Source organism: Puma concolor, chromosome D3 (genome assembly GCF_028749965.1).
Source record: "Puma concolor isolate L17-30 chromosome D3, mPumCon1.1.hap2, whole genome shotgun sequence".
Taxonomy (NCBI): domain Eukaryota; kingdom Metazoa; phylum Chordata; class Mammalia; order Carnivora; family Felidae; genus Puma; species Puma concolor.
This window is the reverse complement of record NC_141678.1, coordinates 48962216-48984014: the sequence shown is the minus strand read 5'-3', so window position 1 is coordinate 48984014 and position 21799 is coordinate 48962216. Positions and strand designations below refer to the sequence as shown.

Sequence of the window (21799 nt, the reverse complement as noted above, 5' to 3'; positions counted from 1 at the left end):
AAGGAAATGGAGTTATCCTCACATAGTGAAAGTACTATCATCGTGGGACAAAGATTAGCTCTGAAGCACTAACAAACAAAACAACAAAACCAAAACTCCCATTCAGTGTAGGAATCAAGAGTGCAGGCTTTGGGGTTGGACAGACTGAGGTCCAAATCCCATCTCAACAACTTTCTCTGTGACTTCCACTAAATTGTTGTCTCTTGACACACCTGTGTCCTCACCAGTAAAATAGAAATACCAATAGCAGTAGCTATCTGTAGTGTTAATTCAGCTCTACAAACTGCGAGAACAGATGCATTGGGAGTGGTTTACATATTAGATGTTTATTTCTCATTCATGTATAGCCCAAAATGGTGTTCTTGACCAACAGGCAGTTTTGCTCTGAGCCGCAATTCAGTGACCCAAGGCTCTTCACATCTGGTGGCTGTGCCATCTTCATTATGAGCCTACCGAGGTCTCAGTGGAAAGGGAAAGAACATGCAAGATCCTACATGGCAGGTTGTCCTGAGCCAGATCAGAAACATATCACACACTACTTCTGCCTACATGTCTTTGGTCAGACCGCAGACAAATGGCCACATTTAACTAAAAGAGACTCGAGATGTGGTCTAGCTGTGTATGCAGGAGGAAATGGATCCCTGCCAGACTCTCGTGAAACTGTGTGAGGGTGGGTTTAGATAGTGCAGGTAGAATGCTTAGCTTGGGCCTGTACCTTATACATAGTCAGTGTTCAAAAAATTACTACTGTTAGGGGAGACTGGGTGACTCGGTTGAGTGTCGGACTTTGGGTCAGGTCATGATCTCATGGTTCATGAGTTTAAGCCCCGCATTGGGCTCACTGTTGTCAGCTCCAAAGATGTCAGCGCAGAGCCCGCTTCAGATCCTCTGTCCCCCTCTCCTTCTGCCCCTCCCCCACTTGCACTCTCTTTCTCAAAAGTGAATACACATATTTTTAAAAAATTATTACTGTTATTATGTGACTTTACAGAACAAAAGCAGGCCCCCTCCAAATGCTAAATTATAGGAAGGCAGCTTTCAAATCAAGCCAAGACAGAACATAGAAATAACAGGACAATTCAAGTATGGATTGTATAACATAGTAAGGTCACCATCACTGGCATTATTAGAGGACCTGTGTTTCAGGGATGCTGAAGGGAATTCTTTTATTAGATGGGATTGGATAACCTTCAGATAGCCTCAGAAGTATCTAGAACCTTAGGCTGCAAATAAGTGGCTTGATTCTAAGTGAATTTACACTTAAATGTGGTAGACTAGACCACATAAACATCTTGTTCAACAAACACTCATCTTTGTAACCTAGTCTGTGCCTTAGCAATTGATGTCACTCAGTAACCTTGAAACAGATTTAATGGCACAGAGGATGCAACATCTTATCATCTTGCTTGATTTGATATCTTTCTCTCCTAATCCCCATGCCTGCCTCTGCATCTTTCAAAATGATGGATTAAAACTTAATCTTGGAAACCTGAGATTTCAGTCCGCCTTTGAGATAACTGAAGACACTGTGTCATGAAGACAAGTTTGAGAATCTGCTAAATGATTGTTCCTATGCTAATATTTCAGGCAAAGCCTGCTGTTTTCTGACCTTTACAGACTGCATTCAGTAGACTTTTCTGTGTTGTTCTTTCTAGAATATATGCAGACTTCCAAGGGTCTTTTCCCCAAACCACTGCCAACTGTTTGCTTATTTAGTATATCCTTATGAAAAAGACAAAGGATGACTTTTTAAAGCTACGGTAGGCAAAATACACATTCTTTTAAAATTAGTTAGAACCTTTTAAGTATTCTATCACAGAAGAAATCTGATAAAAACTTGAGCCGCCTGTAGTGACCCTAGGTGTAGAAGTTGGTACCAACTCCCAGTTCCAGAGGCTAGTGCTTAATCTGTGATTAGTCAATACAGCTATTCCTGACGTTTCTCAGGGAGCCTGGGTGGCTCAGGTGGTTGAGCGTCTTCCACTCAGGTCATGATCTCACGGTTCCTGAGTTGGAGCCCCACGTCAGGCTCTGTGCTGACAGCTCAGAGCCTGGAGCCTGCGTCAGATTCTGTCCCTGTCTCTGCTTCTCCCTGCCCATGTTCTCTCTCGCTCTCAAAAATAAATGAATGTTAAGAATTAAAAAAAAAAAAAAAAAAAGCTATTCTTGGCATTTCTCCAAGTTCCAAGTCTCTCCTTGATGACGCATCTCTCCCGCAGGAATTCTGGACTTTGCTCCTTACTTTCCTTCCCCAATAATATACAAGACAGATTCACCTGAACACACTATGGTAAAACTAGGACAGCACCAAAAGCTTTGTCTAAAGGGGAAGAGAAAAGGAGGAAAGGTCAGGATCGGCATCTTGACAGAACTCAAGATCATAAGTTTCCAGTGTAAAGAGATATAAGGTCAACCCCTTCCATGTTAGCAACCATTAATTTTTCACTGCTCTTGAAATCAGAGGCAGAAAATAAAAGTATCAGGAATATATAAAGGATGCTCCTGCAGTGGGCTGAATAGTGTCATCCTCCCCCCCGCCCCATTCCCAAGTCCATGTCCACCTGGAACCTCACAATGTCACCCTGTTTGGAAACAGGGTCTTTGCGGATGTTAGTTAAAGGCCAAGATGAGATCATACTGAATTGGAGTGAGCCCTAAAGTCAATGACCAGGTGTCTTTATAAGAAAAGGATGTGGAGGACACAGAGGCCATGCGAGGACAGAAGCAGACACTGGCGTTTTGCTGCCACAACCAAGGAACATCAAAAGCCATGAGAAGCTGGAAAGGCAAGGAAAGTTCTCTCCTAGGGCCTATGGAGGGAGGGTGGCCCTGCCAACACCTTGATTTCAGACTTCTGGCCAGAACTGTGAGAAAATACGTTTCTGTTGTTTGAAGCCACCTAGTTTGTGGCAATTTGTTATGGTAGCCCTAGGAAACTAATACACATCAATAACAACACTTGAATTGTTCCTTGACTGGGGTCTAGCCCAGCACCACAGGCTTTTTGATAATGGCAGAAGGCATGGAAATGACACAATGTACCATTTATTCAATTGTCTTGCTCTTCTCTGTGTTAGAGGCAACCACTGTCTATTTCTATGGGAATTAACATTACTGGGAAGTACCCAGTGAGATATTTATATTGCCATTTGCAAGTTTATTATTTAAAAAAAAATTTAATGTTTATTTTTGAGAGAGACAGAGTGCAAGTTGGGGAGGGGCAGAGTGAGAGGGAGATACAGAATCTGAACCAGGCTCCAGGCTCTGAGCTGTCAGCACAGAGCCCAGGGCGGGGCTCAAACTCATGACCTGAGCTGAAGTCGGATGCTTAACCGACGGAGCCACCCCGGTGCCCCTCCATCTGCAAGTTTAAAGGTTCTTTGAAGCCAACTCAGTACAATGACTTTATACTTCTGTTTAGGGAAGTGGAGGCCTAAGATAGATTCATCAAGAAGCCAACCTTCCACTCATCTTCAGGCAAAGCCTGTTAGTTACAATTACAAACAGGAAAAGTTATCAGTCCCACAGCCTAAACCTCACAGGTAACATTTCAATACTAGCTTTGAAAGTGCTAAGCAGCTTATGTAGAATTATGGCAATTCTTCTTCCATCCTACCTTATCGTGTACAGGGCCGGTGCAAGGAATGATATTAAAAGGGTATTTCATTTCACCCCTAAAGATGACAAATTGAAATTGTTTTAAACAAATCCAAATGCAGTAAGAGGAAATGAGAAACACAGCCTCAATGTCACTTTGAAGGATGAACCTCAAAAGTGACATTTTATTCTAAGTTGTTTCTCTTCTTTCAGCATCTCCAGTGGTAGGAAAGGACACAAAGCTAGATCGACAGTATGACCTATAACATCTACAGATATAGCACAGAAGTAAATGTTTTCATTTTCCTCATAGCCTTTTATTTTCCAGATGAGGAGACGAAGGCACAGAGAAGTTAAATAATTTGCCCAAGGCCACACAACTGGTAAGAGGCAAGATTAGAGACGCAGCCAGGGCAATATTGTGTCAATACCACCTACAATAAGAAAACTTAGTAAGGTGTCGACCTGGCATTATTAAATTTTTTATTTACATTTATTTATTTTTGAGAAACAGAGTGAGACAAAGTGTGAGTAGGTGAGGGGCAGAGAGAGAAGACGACACAGGATCTGAAGCAGGCTCCAGGCTCTGAGCAAGAGGTCAGCACAGAGCCTGATGCGGTGCTCGAACCCACGAACTGTGAGATCATGACCTGAGCCGAGGTCAGAACGCTCAACTGACGGAGTCACCCAGGCGCCCCTCGGACTGGCATTATTAAAGAAGAGTTGCCATTAAAATTGCTCTCACGGTTTACCAACAAAGTCCAAAGTCTTAAAATGAGTTCCTAGGGAGTATTTCCTTCCCACAAATATTCAATGTGCCAAGTAGACATAAATGCTAACCCTATCACTCTTGTGCCTATTCTGCTCACCCACTAGCCAGCGTTCAAGAATATGGTGGCGGACACTCTAGGTTGCCTGCCAGCACAGCGGTCTCTCAACGTTTTCCAAAAGAAAAATATGGCAAAACCATTCTACTGAGGACCAATTTTCAACTTGTGAACCAACTTCAGTAAAAAAGCAAATGCACCAATGCAACACAACTGAAATGCACATGAAAATACTCAGAAGTGGTTAAAAAGTCAGAGAAAAAGGTACTGATATCAGATGTAAATCATGCCTACATGAAAAAAAAAAGCCATTTCATTTCAGGGAGCCCAAAAAGTGCCTGAAAAGGTAATAACACAAACAACAATCAAACAAAAACTAGCTACCATGTCATGTATTAACATATGACATACTATATTTTATTTCATGCAGAATCATGGAGTCTTACTAAGCTCAGACTTTTATAAATACTTAAGTTAGTTCATTATACAACTAGGGATAGAGAGAAAGTCCAACTTAATCTGAGATCTTGGTTCCATATTTTTCTGAAGAATATGCCCTAATATTACATGCATTCTTTGCTGCAACTATGACATATGACATACTTGGTATAAATGGCCTTAATTCTAAATAAAGTGTTGCCAAAATTCTAATGAAACAAAATTTAACTCAAATGCAGGATTTAAGAAATATAGGCTTTAAAAGAATGTTAAATGTTGATCGTACTTTTACGAGAAGGTCTTAAAGATACTCATGGAGGAAACAATTTAGATCAATCAGTTGGCGAGCCTGGGTGGCTCTGTCAGTTAAGCATCCAACTTTGGCTCAGGTTGTGATCTCACAGCTCATGAGTTCGAGCCCCGTGCCAGGCTCTGTGCGGCTAGCTCAGAGCCTGGAGACTGCTTCAGATTCTGTGTCTCCCTCTCCCTCTGTTCCTCCCCCACTCGCACTTTGTCTCTCCCTCTCTCAAAAATAAACATTAAAAAAAAAAAATTAAAAGATCAGTCATATTAAAAGTAAATTGGTGGAATATGGGTGAATTTTATATATAAAATATGCCTCAATAAAGTTGCTTAAAAAAAAAAAAAAACAGGTAAGAGAATGTCCAGTACTTTACTCTTTTACTGTTCATCACCCAAGATAAATATTTACTTGAAGGCAGAGGGTCACAAACGTCAATACTTGAAGGGTTCAGACAAGGGAAGGTAAATTTATGCCCCCACATCTAAAGTGAACAGGCACTGAATGGCTCCAGTGGATTACCATACACAAGGAGGTACCTAATGATTCCAGATCTTCTGATTTTTCAAAGGAAGTGGAAATATAGATTTTTGTAAATTAAAACACGGGAAACACTGTATGAGTCACAGAGAATGCCTTTATAGATCAAATCTACCCCAAGGCCACCATTTTGCAAACTGAGCAGAAGAATACTTTGGATACACTGTACTTGTTCTTTTGTAAGATATACTTCACGACACAAATTTTAAAAATGTATATTAAAAATAAGGTTTGAAAAAGAATACTTTTAGTAAGAAAACTGATGGGCCAAGAAAAGCTTTTGTAATGAATATGTTTAGCTTTCTTTGTGAGTCAAATAGCATGCAAATTTACAACTATTCCAAAGACAGTGGTAATAGTAACTTGGGATTTGAAGTGAGGTTCTGGAACCCAAATGCTGATACTCCAAAGTAACAATCCTAGCCAAGAAAGATCCATTGCCCAGTAGGTAAGACCCACTGCCCAGCCCCCAGGTGTGGAGGCTTACTACTAAAGATACTGGTTTTCAAAGTCAGTAACTGACCAAAATTATTCGTATAATAAAATAATTATTTTAATGAAGTATTTGAAATAATTTTAAACATTTATACACAAATATGGGAATATGCTGCACTTTACAAAAAAATAAAGCTAAGCATTTAAATATACAAAAACAACTTTAGGTATAGATCTCTTCTGAAAGTTTCTCTTTTAACATATACATAATTTATAGCATTTTACATAACTTGCTGAAACAAAAATGGCCAATTTAACATTTATTACAGTATAGAACATGGCCACAACAGTCCCCATGGGAAGAACAGGATAAGGAGTAACATACCAGAGGTGTGTTCTTTTCCCCCTGAATTCTTTTTCTAAGAAGCACAGCTTTCCCATTTTTAAAAAATCTTCTTGGAGGATTTACTTGTTCTTTCTGTATGGGATTCTAAATACAGCTATTATTTTTCACCAACTACATGCCACAAAGGTGGAATTAAAAGAAAGAAAAGAGGGTTTGCTTTACAAAACATCAGCTTCCTCCTCAGGTGGGGGGAAAAAATAATATATATATATATATATATATATATATATATATATATATATATATATATATTGCTCCTCATAATACATTTAGAGCCAAGATCTCCAACAATGAAATGTTGACATTACCTTTTGAGTATAGAATCCAAAATGGAGTCCTATTGTTAAAAATTTCTAATCATCGATTAGGATTTTTTAAATGCAACAAGATGCTTAAAACTTGCGGTAATGAAAAGGATTTTAGAAAACTATCCTTCTTGAGATTTAAAACAATACACAAAACAAAAAATAACGACTTCCTTTTGAGATACTGTACATTTGAAAATGTTTGATACATTTTCCTTTTTTGGTTGGGCTGTGATTTTGTCCTGTCAACAAAACGTGTACCGGTTGCTCTGGAGTTCCAATCCCACCACTGGAACGGAGGACGCATGTGCAGCATGGTTCCTATTCTGAGGTTCCACTCTCATTTTCCCCTCCTCAGTTTGAACGCAGTGCCCCATCATTCTTTTCAATACTTCCCACCTTTTCCACTTTTCAGTGAGGTATATCAGCAGCTTCCATTTTAAAGTTTCCCTGACAAGGATGTACCCTCACTTGGTATCAGAAGCAGCATATGGTGGCGACCCAGAGAGGAGCCACCTTTGTGGGGACAGGCACAAACTATCCCCATCTGTCTCCGTTTTGACAACACTGGGACTCGGCTGACCAAAGTCACTACAGATGCTGTGGCTTGTCACCTGCAACTACAGAAGGTGACTATCACAATTAGCTAAGCAACTTCTGATCCCAGCCTAGAAAACCTAACACTTTGAGACAAGTTCAGCAGAGGATGAAATATAATCTTGGAAAGTCGGGACTCCTCCTTTCTTTCCCCTGCATCGTAATGCAGGCTGTGTTCGGGAAAGACACCTCGCCTACAGTCCAGCAAATGAAGCAGGTGGTAACAAACAGGGCCTTAACTTACTGTAATTAAATCCACAGGTAGGCAGAAGCCTATGTCTGTGTGAACTGTATTTCATAACCAATTTCCAGAAGACAAAGTTGAATTCTAGTCATTAAGAACCCTGTGGGATGTGTAAGTAAGATTTAATAAAAGTTTATAACTGTAAACAATGATCTTCCCTATTGGTGATTATTTTCCAGAAACTGAAATTTCAGGAGAGTGCAACAATGCTCTTTATGTCTTCTTTGGCAGTAAACAGCAAGGATCTGGATGGAGACTGGAGTGGTCACTTCAGAAGGGCAAGGTACAGAGCTCGAGAATACTTCATCTCTCTTTCCTGTTCCATACAGAATATCAAGTCCCTGAGACAGATTCTTGTGATTCTTGGACGAAGCAACTGTTTGGTGGCTGTCAGGCTGGATGTCCCAGAAGCAAGAAGATTGTCTTTTAAGCCCTAAACAGAATAGAGAAAAAAGTTTAAAGTAACCAATCTTTCATAAAGGGAAAAACTGTCTTCAGCATGGAAGAGCTACTAGCCTCTGGCCACTGAGTTAGGTGCTGGAGAGAATACAATAACGCAGCAGGCTCAACCCTGTCCCCAGAAGCCCCATCTCTTGGGGAAGGCCAACTGCCCCCACACCTCATTCAATCTTTCTCTCTCACCTGGACCAGGGCCACAGCCTCTTAACTGATTTCTCCACTTCCAGGCTCTACTTCATTCCATTCTTTGCTGTGCATTGAAGGCCAGACTTTCTTCTTTAAAGGTCTTAGACAAAAGTTTCGGGATTGATGGATGTGGTCATTATTTCAATTGCAGCGATGATTTCATAGGTATATGTATATATAAAAATCTATCAGACTGAATACTTGAAATGTGTGCTGCTTTTTGTATGTCGATTATAAAAATAAAAGAAAAAGCCTTACATGATTCAGGTCCTACCATTCTGTGGTTCAAAAATCTTCAATGGCTCCCCCCACCCTGTCCAGACTAGCTACCTGAGCACTAGTTATGACAGCTATGTTAATCACTTCCCACACATGATCTCTTTTCTTTCATGTAACATTGCAACAAGTTACATGGGTGCTGCCTCCATTTATCAAATGAGAATACTGAGCTTAGATAGGTTAAGCGACCTGTTCAGAGTCACACAGCAAAACTGAACCGGGACTCAATTTCTAAGTTGATCTAAAGTGAGTGCTCTTATGGGAATGCAAGCTGGTGCAGCACTCTGGAAAACAGTATGGAGGTTCCTCAAAAAACTAAAAACAGAACTACCGTAGGACCTAGCAATTGTACTACTAGGCATTTATCCACGGAATACAGGTGTGCTGTTTTGAAGGTACACATGCACCCCCATGTTTCTAGCAGCATTATCAACAATAGCCAAAGTATGGAAAGAGCCCAAATGTCTATCGATGGATGAATGGATAAAGAAAATGTGGTATATATATATATATATATATACATACAATGGAGTATTATTCGGCAATCAAAAAGAATGCAATCTTGCCATTTGCAACTACGTGGATGGAACTGGAGGGTATTATGCTAAGTGAAATTAGTCAAAGAAAGACAAAAATCATAGGACTTGACTCATATGAGGATTTAAGAGACAAAACAGATGAACATAAGGGAAGGGAAACAAAAATAATATAAAACAGGGAGGGGGACAAAACAGAAGAGACTCATAAATATGGAGAACAAACGGAGGGTTATGGGAGGGGTCATGGGAGGAGGGGATAGGATAAATGGGTAAGGGGCACTAAGGAATCTACTCCTGAAATCACTATTGCACTATATGCGAACTAATTTGAATGTAAATTAAAAAAAAAAAAACTTAAAAATAAATAAAAAAATAAAGTGAGTGCTCTTAGTTATTACTGTGTTATATTATCTACCAAATCAGGTACAAACTCATCACATGGCTTCCCTGCAGGCTCACTTTCCACTGTGCCTTTACAAAAACAAAGGCTGGAAGAAGAAACGAAAAATAACAGAATTCTTAAAGGATAATTTTGTCAAGGTGAAATCCTTTATTCTCTCATTCTTTTTTTTTTAACCATACTTTGTTCCCAAAAACATCTTGATAGGGTTGTCGACCCTCCTTTCACCCTCCAAAAGACTCACATTTATATTTCCGTAACATAGGAGGCAAATCTTCTGGTTCTGTAACTATCCTTTTATAACCATCGAATTTTGATTATTCCCTCTATATTTTTGTTTTGTTTTGATGGAGGAGAAAGAGATCCTCTTTAAGGAATACACTTTGGTCAAAACAAGTCAATTTAATTCTATGCATGTTCACAGAATGACTGAGGGGCACTTTACCTGATGGTCAAACAAAATCTCCTTAGGAGATGCTTTGCAGTTTTGAGGGAATATGATAGCACAATCACATTTCTATACTCATAAGGTTAAACATGTTCAAAAGGATCCATGGAACAAATTTTGGAAAGTCGACATGTTTAAAAAGGATGAAAACTTTACTCTTGGCTGCACAATTGCCTGGCTATTTGTCCTGGAGCCAAGCTATGGGACAGCCAGTCTTTCACCACTTCTGCAAGGTTCTCAGTAATGAATGCGCATACAAGTGTCTGCCTCTGTGACTTTCACTAAAGCATGGCAGTCAAGCACTAGCACATTCCTCTTCCCGTTACCACTTAGAGGTGGTATAATATAGATATAATCCTAACTACTGTGAATTATCACCATCACAATATTTTCCTAAGGGTTTTGCAGAATGGACCTGCCAACTGAGCTTTGGAAAACTGGATAAAAAACACACATTAGGAAGAGAGTTAATAAAACATGTCATGGGCAGTGAGTGGCAATTTTGCTGTATATAGGAGTTATCTGTTTATAGTACATTTAAATAGAGGCATTTTCTTAGCCAAAAATTAGATATAATATGCTAAAGCTGAATCGATAGTTGTTTACAAACGTTTCCTATTAAGAGTTTGCCTAAAATCAATCATCTAATGTTTTATATGGATTTTGAAATGTAAATGGCTAGATGGATACACAATGTCTTGGCAAATGTAAATACCCAGAAATATGTCACATGTCCACTGAAAGACATGTATGAGAATGTTTAGTACTATTATTTGTAATAGACCTAAACAAGAAACCATCCAAATGCCCATTAAGAATAAATTGTGGAATGGGGCGCCTGGGTGGCGCAGTCGGTTAAGCGTCCGACTTCAGCCAGGTCACGATCTCGCAGTCCGTGAGTTCGAGCCCCGCGTTGGGCTCTGGGCTGATGGCTCAGAGCCTGGAGCCTGTTTCCGATTCTGTGTCTCCCTCTCTCTCTGCCCCTCCCCCGTTCATGCTCTGTCTCTCTCTGTCCCAAAAATAAATAAACGTTGAAAAAAAAAAAAAAAAAGAATAAATTGTGGAATACTTACACAAATGGAAAACTACACAGCAGTAACAAACTGAGTAACATAGATGAATATCACAAAAATGAAAGGATCCAAACACAACAAAATATAGTCTGATTCCATTTCTATAAAGTTCAAAGCTACAGAAGTCAGTACAATGATTCCCCTTAGGGGAGAGGAGTAGTGGCCAGAAAGAGATAGGGCAGGGTTATCTGGGGTTCCGGTGACGTTTTCTGTCTTGACTGGAGTATTGTCTACATGGGTGTGTTTGTGCTGTGAAAATTCAGTGAGCTTTGATTTGTGTGCTTTTCTGCATCAATGTTATACTTTAATTAAAAAATTAAAATGCTCAAAAAAACACCCCACAAACCCTTGTCCAGGTAGGAAATAAAAAAGAGAGCAAAGAGGGAAAAAGCGGAAAGAAATAAGGCAAAAATGTTAAACAGAAAAAAATTTTTAAAACCGAATCATCTGGGTAAAGAACAAAGGGGTCACAGTTCATGCTTGTCATGTGATAACCCTAAAGGATTCAGGAGAAAGAGCCATATTACAGCTGCCAGCACAGGGTTGAAAAGAAGGTCATTCCAACAGGATGTAGCAGAAGGCCTGAGGCAATGTTATAAATGAAACAAACCCCAAGGGACATTCAGTAACCCAACAGAAATGTCTTTCATAATTCACAACTTTACAAAGGTGATAGCATCCTCTTCCCCCAAATAGTGACACACTTCGAAAGTCAATCTTTCTTGAACATGGATACAAAAATATAGCATTTTTATTCCTATGCCTATGCTTTGGGGATGTCTACAGTCTGACTTGTCACTTTCACAATGACCTGGGCAGAATAATCAGCTCTCAATTATCCATGGTCAAGAAAGTGGATTGTGCACAGCTAACTTAAAGCTATAAAAAAACTCAAACCTGCCTTTTCACCAACATCTTTAATTTTCTCTCACCTCACTAAGTTTCTTCTCCCACCTCACCAAGTCTAGGACTGATTTCTGGTCACATTACATTATTAATGCCAAAGAACACTAACGTGGTTACGAGATCAGATTTTGTATGAAGGAAAAAGAAGACCCTTGTGATAATGTATTAATTATTTCTGATATAGGGTGTTTTCCTAACCAACTTTCTACATGAGGATATTCCGTAACTTGGATTCTTCACATGGATGAAAATCAGGTGAAATGAAAGAGAAAGATCAAAGAAAATGAAAGAAATAATACACTTATTACCAAGTGCACAACAGATGTTCTTGAAATCATAATCAAAACTAAATGTTCACACACTCTACCACTGCTAGGTCAATTAAGTTATTAGCCTTCACTAATTTGTTCAATTATATCACTAAACAAAGTTTCTTATTTTTGAGGAACTCTTCTCCTCTAATAAGAAAAAACTGAACACTATAAGTTACCAATTTCAGAGAAATAACACTGTTTTTAAAATGACACTAAGTATTTGGGTGCCTCGGTGGCTTAGTCGGTTAAGTGTCCAACTTCGGCTCAGGTCCTGATCTCATGGTTTGTGAGTTTGAGCCCCAGGTCGGGCTCTGTGCTGACAGCCCTGAGCCTGGAGCCTGCTTCGGATTCTGTCTCTCTCTCTCTCTCTCTCTCTCTCTCTCTGCCCCTCCCCTACTCACACTCTGCCTTTCTCTCTCTCTCAAAAACAAACATTACAAAACATTTTTTAAAAATGACACTAAGTACTTAAAAATAACCAGTTATCCAAATTTTTATTCCCTCAACTTACTGGAGTGGGTGCTGTGAAGTGAAACCTTTCAAAGTTTGTCTCACTTCTTTTTCCATATTTTCCTCAATTCTATTCCTGCTATATTAACTGAAAAGCAGAAATCACATTTTTCTGAGTTCAGGGGCTTCCTGAATCCTGCTGAAGTTCTCAGTGACTTCACGTGGGCCTCTGTTTCGAAAAGCTGCCATCCAAGGCAACTGAGCTTCCTGCCAGCTCACACACAGATGCAGCTGACAAATTCCCTGGGTTACTGGACACTTAAAGATATACAGGAGGATTGAACAGTGGTGAGCCCTGGTTGTCTCCTCCATTAGCAACCTCAGACAAATTACTTAAATTCTCTGTGCCTCAGTTTCCTAATCTGCAACACAGGAAGAGTAACGGTAATTATCTCATAGGGTTGTCTTGGGGATTAAATGAGAGCAGTGCCTGGCATGCAGTATACATTCTGTAAATGCTGAACCTTCTTATAATAAATTAATTCATTAGTCAGTTTAGAGGTTTGAAGGTTTATAAACAGGAAACAGTATAATTCTAGTTCCAGATCTTTCCTGACACCCCGTAGTTAAGTGTAATTATGATAAACATCCTGCCAAGTCCTACCTAACTTAAAGAAACAATTTCTCTTGCCACATTTACTTTAGTCCTCTCAGTGAAATCTTTGGGTTTTAGTGGAGCTCTCAGTACCTAAAGCTAACAAGTAGATTAATGGACATTTCAGACATGCGGTGGATGGACAAAGGATATATCCCAGGACAGGAAGTTTTCCATAAGCTCCTCCAATCAAATAGTGGAGGAGCTTGATGCTCTACAGACCCAACCAAGCTTATCAATATTGTTTCCAGAAGCTAACATCAACTTCTTCCATTCTATTCCCTGGATCAGAAGATGGACAAAACACAATGTATCCCTGAATCTTAATAATTAACTAGGAACAAAAATTGGACATTTTTAATACAGGCAAAGATTCATTACATTTCTCAGGCTCTGCCCCCGATTTTATGCTAATTCCAAGTACCATGGCAGCTCTTAAGGTGATGACTCAGGTCTTAAACTTCAGGGAGGAAACAAGAAATAGACATGTGCACAGGGGGTACAATGAAGATCTGGCTCTAGAAAAAGAAATTGAACATCTTCTAAGTCTTAGAAACAAGAATAAAAAAAAAGTATCCTGGCCTTGTGTAACAAGAATGCCTGGCCTTGTGTAACAAGAACACGAAAAATCTATATTCAAAAGACCTGAGCTTCTAGGCCTTAAAGGCAGCATAGAGGGTAAAAAAAAAAAAAAAAAAAAAGCTCAACTTCGAGATTGAGCGCCCTCTGGTGGTCAACAAGAGGAACTTTTGACGCAACAGATCTCTAGCTTTTACCACCTTCATTTTATTCAAGGTATTTCAGAATATTAGCAACTCTACATACATGTTATCTTCTGCCCTAGAATTGTTACTTCTAAGTGTCTGTGTTTCAACAGTCTTTTACAGACTTCATGTTTCTTAAAGTTTCATTAGCAGAAATTTCAAACAAGATTCAACAATATTAAGAAAACTTTTATATTATCAGCCTTTGATTTTTAGCTGTTTAGGGAAAAGGATAATTTCATTATTTTTTATGGTGTTATTATTTCACAAAGTGTATTTCACCAGGTGTATGAGAATTACCTGAAACCAAAACCTGCAGATCTCCAAGTCAAATTCTCATATCAATACTGATTTCATCTCTGAGGTTTGGATCCGACAGTCTGCATTTTTAACAAATACCATAGATGATTTTTCTCAGTAAAGTTTGGGAACAAATGGTGTAAGTGAATTTTAGCTTCTCTAACAGACATAACATTTTGAAGACTAATTGAAATGGCTAATTCGTGAATTTTTTCTAGTTGAACCCCAGCTAATTTAAACAAAGGAAAAATTGTGAAAAATACAAAAGCACTGCAAAATATAGAAATAATATGTGTTTAAACAGACTGCTGTGACATGTAATTGTGAGCTTTGAGTTCTAATTCTAGTTGTGTAATTATGAGAGTTACAAAGACAATTCTGGTTCTTCTGTGCTAGTGACAATCCCCCTTCTTTATCTCCAAAAGAATGCTTTCCTAAATTCTAGACTTCACTGTTTAATTTCCTAATGAACTCTCAGACTGAATGTATCCTATTTCAACATGTTTCAAATCAGTGTCCTCTTATTTCTCCTCCTCTTTCTTATTTATTTATTTTTAAATGTTTATTTTTGAGAGAGAGAGAGAGAGAGAGAGAGAGAGAGAGACAGAGCACAAGCTAGGAGGGGCAGAGAGAGACACACAGAATCAGAAGCAGGATCCAGGCTCTGAGCTGTCAGCACAGCTGAACCCACAAACTGCGAGATCGTGACCCAAGCTGAAGTCAGATGCCCAACTGACTGAGCCACCCAGGCGCCCCATCCTCTTTCTTATTTAAAGTAATGGTAATACCATTCACCTCCAAAGGCCAAGCCAGAAAACTGTGTGTCATCCTTAACTCTTTCTCCCTCTACATTCCATCTGTCACTTATCAGTTCTACCTCCTAACAATTTCCAAACCATCTACTTCTTCCTACATTTTCACTCCCATTATCTTTTGCCTAGGTTACTTCCAACAACCTTCCTAACTTTCCTAGTTCCAGTATTAATATTGCTCATATTGGAGTGGGAATGATCTTTCTAAAATAATAACCAGATAATGCTGTTTTCCTGCTCAAAATGCTCCAATGGCTAAAAATCTATAGGACCCAGTCCAAGTATCCAACCATGACCTATACAGTCATCCAGGAACATACCAAAGCCTCTCCCCAGTCTCATCTCTCATTCCTTTCTTCCTGTCCCAAACTACTGTGCATGCCACAATATTATTTTCCTCTTTGCTCCAGACAGTTAATTCTCTCCTCCTTAACTCATTTCCAATTTCTCTGTCCTATCCTTGTATCACATCACCCCACTAAGTTCTTTAAAACTCAGTTCAGGTACATGTTTCCCTAAGTGCTCCAAACCCAAACTACCCTAGGTCTGGACCAGGTACAAGTCCTACTTCAGAAGTACTCTGAATTTCATTCTATCATCACATGCATTCAGCACAATGCAATTACCTCTTTAACTTTCTCACTCACTAGAAGGGAAGGATTTTGTAGCTGTGAATATTTTAACACAGTGTTTGGCACTTAGCTGATATCCATTCAGCATCTGCAGTACAATCATGTGTCTAAGTGTCACTCAATAACATTGTTTATGTGAGTTAACAATGGCTTTAAAATCAAGATGCTGCTGTCATTCTTAACTTTAAGCCAAATAATCTGAGAGACAAATGTAAAGTCCCTTGATGGCTTGTTCCTAAGCATTACCCAGCCTTCTAACAATTCATCTCACTCACTCATCCCCACCAAGCTGCTCTTGGATCAAATTGCTTAAAAGGTTATTTTTGGTCACTCTTTCAAACAGCAAAAAAGTGCTTCAGCCCACCAAGTAACACAATACACAGGAACAGTATAGACAACCAAATAAACAGTCAACTCTGAAAAGCAGTAACTTTCCTCTTAATACTAGTAATTTTCTTTAACCTTTAATTAAGACACTTACAAAGTCCTCTCAAAAACTATGTCCAAAGATAAGCTTTACCTATTATTTTATGATGAAAACTTCAAACGACTGCCAGTTAACTGTTTTTTTTTTTTTTTTTTCTTTCAGAACCAGCTTTGATTTTATTCTTGGAGGATTTAAATGTTAACAAAAGCTAATGGGGTACCTGAGTGGCTTGGTCCATTAAGTGTCCCACTCTGGCTCAGGTTGTGATCTCACAATTTGTGAGTTCAAGCCCCACATCCGGCTCTGTGCTGACTGCTCAGAACCTGAAGCCTACTTCAGATTCTGTGTCTTCCTCTCTCTCTCTCTCTCTCTGCCCCTCCCCTGCTCACACTGTCTGTCTGCCTCTCTCTTAAAAATAAACATTTAAAAAAAAAGAAGAAAAGAAAAGCTACAATATCAGAAAAGGCTGTTGTGCCTCACAGCTAAAGTAAATTTACCAATATATTTAAGTTTTAACAGTAGCTTTGCTTAAAACTCTAGTACTTCTAGAGCTGGGGAGCTGCACAGGACTGATGGAAAATGATATTACAAAATAGAAATTTAAACGGGAAAAATAAAAGAGCACTACAGATGGTAAATATAAAATAACTATTTTTATTTATCAACTCTTTAAAAGACTATGACCAAGTAATAACAATGTACTAGAGTTTAAAACATATGTAGAAGTATAAAAAGCACAAAGGATGGGGGAATTTGTATAATGGAATCACATAGTTAAAAGGTTTTCACATCCTTTTTATAATTTTTTTAATTATTTAAAAAATGTTTATCTTTGAGAGAGAGAGCACAAGTGAGGGAGGGATGTAGAGGGGGTTACAGAGGATCTGAAATGGGCTCTGAGCTGACAGCAGCAAGCCCGACTCGGGTCTGAACCAATGAACTGAGAGACCATGACCTGAGCCAAAGTCAATTGCTCAACCCACTAAGCCACCCAGGTGCACCCCCCTCCCCCTTTTTTAAAGTAGGCTTCATGCCCAGCATGGAGTCCAACATGGGGCTTGAACTCATGACCCTGAGATCAAGACCTGGGCTGAGATCAAGAGTTGGACACTTAACCAACTGAGCCACCCAGGTGCCCCAAGATTTTCACATCTTATGTGAAGTGGTATTAATCCAAGGTTGAGTGCAGACAGTTAAGGATACATACTGTACTATTAAAAAAAAAAAAGAGTAGTATAGTTAAAAAGCCAACAGAGGATACAGAACATGACACTAAAATACTACATAATTAACTCAAAAGATGACTGGAAAGGAGAAACAAAACAACAGAGGGAACAAATAGAAAATAAATGACAAGATGGTAGACCCATATCCAATCACAGTGAAATTATATTAAATGTAAATGGACTAAACACTCCAAATAAATTTCCTTAAAAATTTTTCTTTAATTTTTACTTTATTTTCGGGGCACCTGGGTGGCGCAGTCGGTTAAGCGTCCGACTTCAGCCAGGTCACGATCTCGCGGTCCGTGAGTTCGAGCCCCGCGTCAGGCTCTGGGCTGATGGCTCAGAGCCTGGAGCCTGTTTCCGATTCGGTGTCTCCCTCTCTCTCTGCCCCTCCCCCGTTCATGCTCTGTCTCTCTCTATCCCAAAAATAAATAAACGTTGAAAAAAAAAATTAAAAAAAAAAAATTTTTACTTTATTTTCAAGAGCAAGAGAGACAGAGCACAAGCAGGGGAGGGCAGAGAGAGGGAGACACAGAATCCGAAGTAGGCTCCAGGCTCTGAGCTTGTCCTCACAGAGCCCAATGTGGGGCTTGAACTCATGAACTGCGAGATCATGACCTGAGCCTAAGTCAGACGCTTAACCAACTGAGTCACACAGGTGCCCCTCCAAATACATTTACTGGCTGGGCACAAATCTCAAACTCAGTTATAATGTATTCATAAAAGACCGGCTTTAAATCAACACAGAGGGGCACCTGGGTGGCTCAGTCGGTTAAGCATCCAACTTCAGCTCGGGTCACGATCTCATGGTTCGTGGGTTCGAGCCCCGCGTTGGGCTCTGTGCTGACAGCATGGAGCCTGGAGCCCTCTTCGAGATCTGTGTCTCTCCCTCTCTCTCTGCCCCTTTGCTGCTTGCACTCTCATTCTCTCTCTCTTGCTCTCGAAAATGAATAAACATTAAAAAAAATAATAAAAAATAAAAATAAATCAAGACACAGATAGGCTGGAAATAGAAGGATAGAAAAAGATAAACCATGCAAATATTAAGCATAATAGTATTTGGTATGGCTATAATAATATTAAAGTTAGGCTTTAAGACAATGAACATCAACAGAAATAGAATGGTTTCACAATGACAACAGAGGGAAACCCATCAGACAGACATACTGTGTTTACAACCAATAATAGACCATCAAAAAAAAAGAAGCAAAAATTGACAAGTAGAAATAGACAAATGCACAACCATAGTTTAAAAAAAAGAGAAAACTTACAAACTTCTTTCAGCAACCAATGGAACAAGCAGTCAAAAAAAAAAAAAAAAAACTAGTAAGGATATAGAAGACTTAATAGACACTTCACTCACCACTAAAGAAAACACATCCTTCTCAAGTGCACAGAGAATATTCCTTAAGATAAACCATATATTAGGACAGATCTCAATAAATTTAACAGGATTGAAATCACAGAATATGTCTTCTAACAGTAATGAAAACACCAAATATTTGGAATTAAACAACACACTTCTAAACAGTCTGTATTTCAAAGAAGATGACAAAAGGGAAATTAGGAAATATATTTGAACTTAACAATAATAAAAACACAACATACTCAACATATCAGAGATTTTCTGCTTTAGCTTTACTCCCACAAACTAACAGCAATTTATAACATTTAGTGTTTTTATTAGAATAAGAAGTTATACCCAAACTTCACCTCAAGAAGCTGGAAAAAGAAAATATTAAACACCATGGAAGTAGAAGAAAGGGAATAATAGGAGTGGAAATCAGTGAAATAGGAAATGGACAAACATTTTTGGGGAGGAAAAAAAAGCCATAAGTTAATTTTCGGAAAAGATTGATCAAATGTATGGACCCTTATCTAGACTGATCAGGAAGAAAGACAACACATAAATTATCAATATCAGGAATGAAAGAAAAAATATCACCACAGATATTAAAAGATAACGACAAGATAAGATAATTTTACGTGAATGACTTTAACAACCTAGATGAGTACAAAAATTCTTTGAGAAACACAATGTTCAAATATTAATACACATAAAAAGAAAAAAACCTAGTATTGAGATGGCCTTACATAGAAAACTTGAGGCCCGGATGGCTTCATTGGTAAAAGCTATCAAACATTTAAGGAAGAAATACGACCTATCTTAGGCAAACACTTTAAAAAAAAAAGAGGAAGAGCATTGGCATAACTCAAACAAAAACTAATAAGGACATTACAACAAAATGAAATTCTAGAACAATGTCATTTATGAACATAGATCCAAAAAAACTAAACAAAATGAATGAACAGCAAACAGAATCTAGTAACATATATAATTCATTTTATATTATGACCAACTCAGATTATCTCAGGATTTAAAAACAAATATAAATTACCAAATTAAAAGAATAAAGGAGAAAACTCATATGATAATCAGACAAATTCACACATGCCTTGGCAAAATTCAATACGAGCCATCATAAAAACTCTTTAGTCAACTAGGAAGAGAAGAATTTCCTCAATGAAAAACCTACAGCCAATATTATACTTAAAGGTTAAATACTGAATGTTTTTTGCCCAAGATCAGAAACAAGGCAAGGATGTCCATTCTTACCGTTTCTATTCAACACAGTACTGGGGATGTTGGCTAGTGTTCTAAGGCAAGAAAAAATAAGGGAGAAGCATAAAGACTGAAAAGAAAGAAGTACTCTAAGGGAGCATGGGTGGCTCAGTTGGTTGAGCATCTGACTTCAGCTTAGGTCATGATTCTCCTGGTTTGTGAGTTCAAGCCCCACATTGGACTCTGGTGTTGACAACTCAAAGTCTGGAGCCTGTTTCAAACGGTTTCTGTGTCTCCCTCTCTCTCTCTCTCTCTGCCCCTCCCCCTCTCGCACTCTGTCTCTCCTCTCGCAAAAATAAATAAACATTTAAAAAAATTAAAGAAAAAAAAGAAAAGAAAGAAGTACTCTACTTTGACTTGTAAACAACGTTGATTGTTTAGCAAATCTTAAGAAATTTATACCAAAAACTATCAGAAAAATTAAGTAAATTTAGCAGATCAGAGGATACAAGATTTGATATATTAGCAACAAACTGGAAAGTATAATTTAAAAAATACTATTTTGGGGGTGCCTGGGTGGCTCAGTTGGTTACATGACCGACTCTTGATTTTGGCTCATGTCATGATCTCATGGTTTGTGAGTTCAAGCCCCGTGCTGGGCTCTACGCCAGTGGCTGGGAGCCTGCCTGGGATTCTCTTCCTCCCCTCTTGCTGCCCCTCCCCCCCAATAAATAAATATAAAAGAAAAATACCACTTTGGGGGGTGCCTGGGTGGCTCAGTCACTTAAGGTCTAACTCTTAATTTCAGCTCAGGTCATGAGCTAATGGTTTGTGAGATTGAGCCCTGTGTGGGATCTGCATTGACAGCACAGAGACTGCTTGGGTCTGTCTGTCTCTCTCAAAATAAATAAATAAACTTAAAAAAAAGGGAAAAAAAACCATTTTGGGGTGCCTAGCTGACACAGTTGGAGGAGTGTGCAACTCTTGATCTTAGGGTCGTAAGTTTGAGCCCCAAGCTGGGTGCAGAGATTACTTAAATAAATATCTAAAAAAAATACCATTTCAATAGCATCGAGAAAATATCTATGTATAAACATAATGAAAGACATGAAAGACTTCTAAATAGAAAGCTAAAACACTGCAGGGAGAAATTAAAGATTACAGAAATAAATGGAAGGATATATGACACTCACATGGCCTCAATATCATTAAGATGTAAGTTCTGTAAACTGATCTACAGATTCAATGCCATCCTAACAAATATCTATACATTTTTGTAAGAATGACAGGATGATTCTGAAATTCATATGAAAATGCCAAGGACCCAGACAGAACAGCCAAAAACAACCTTGAAAAGGGACAAAGTTGGAAGGATTTGATTATCTGATTTCAAAATTATTACAGTAAGTAAGAGACTGTGGTATTGGCATAAGTATAGCAAAACAGATCAACAGGATAAAGTATGAATATGCATTTCTACATATACATACAGTTAATTGGTTTTAAATATAAGTCATAATAAATGGAGAAAGTCTTTTCAATAAATGGGATGGAGTAACAAGATATCTATATATAAAAAAATTAGCCTCAACCCCTAACTTCAGATCAGCCATAGAAATTAAATTACAAAGATCAAACACTTAAAAAACATAAGAAGATCAAACACTTAAAATGTA

General features: G+C 38.5%; 1 protein-coding gene across 2 annotated transcripts in view; it reads right to left on the bottom strand.

The window, feature by feature from the left end:
• Positions 1-7796: 7796 nt before the first annotated feature.
• Positions 7797-21799, bottom strand: part of TAF4B (TATA-box binding protein associated factor 4b) — a 125296-nt gene continuing 111293 nt past the window's right edge. For both annotated transcript variants that reach the window (XM_086682655.1, XM_086682656.1), the window contains one exon: positions 7797-8123. In XM_086682655.1, coding sequence (XP_086538781.1) covers positions 7956-8123 — 168 coding nt within the window. In that variant the 3' untranslated portion in view covers positions 7797-7955. The remainder of the gene's footprint in view (positions 8124-21799) is intronic.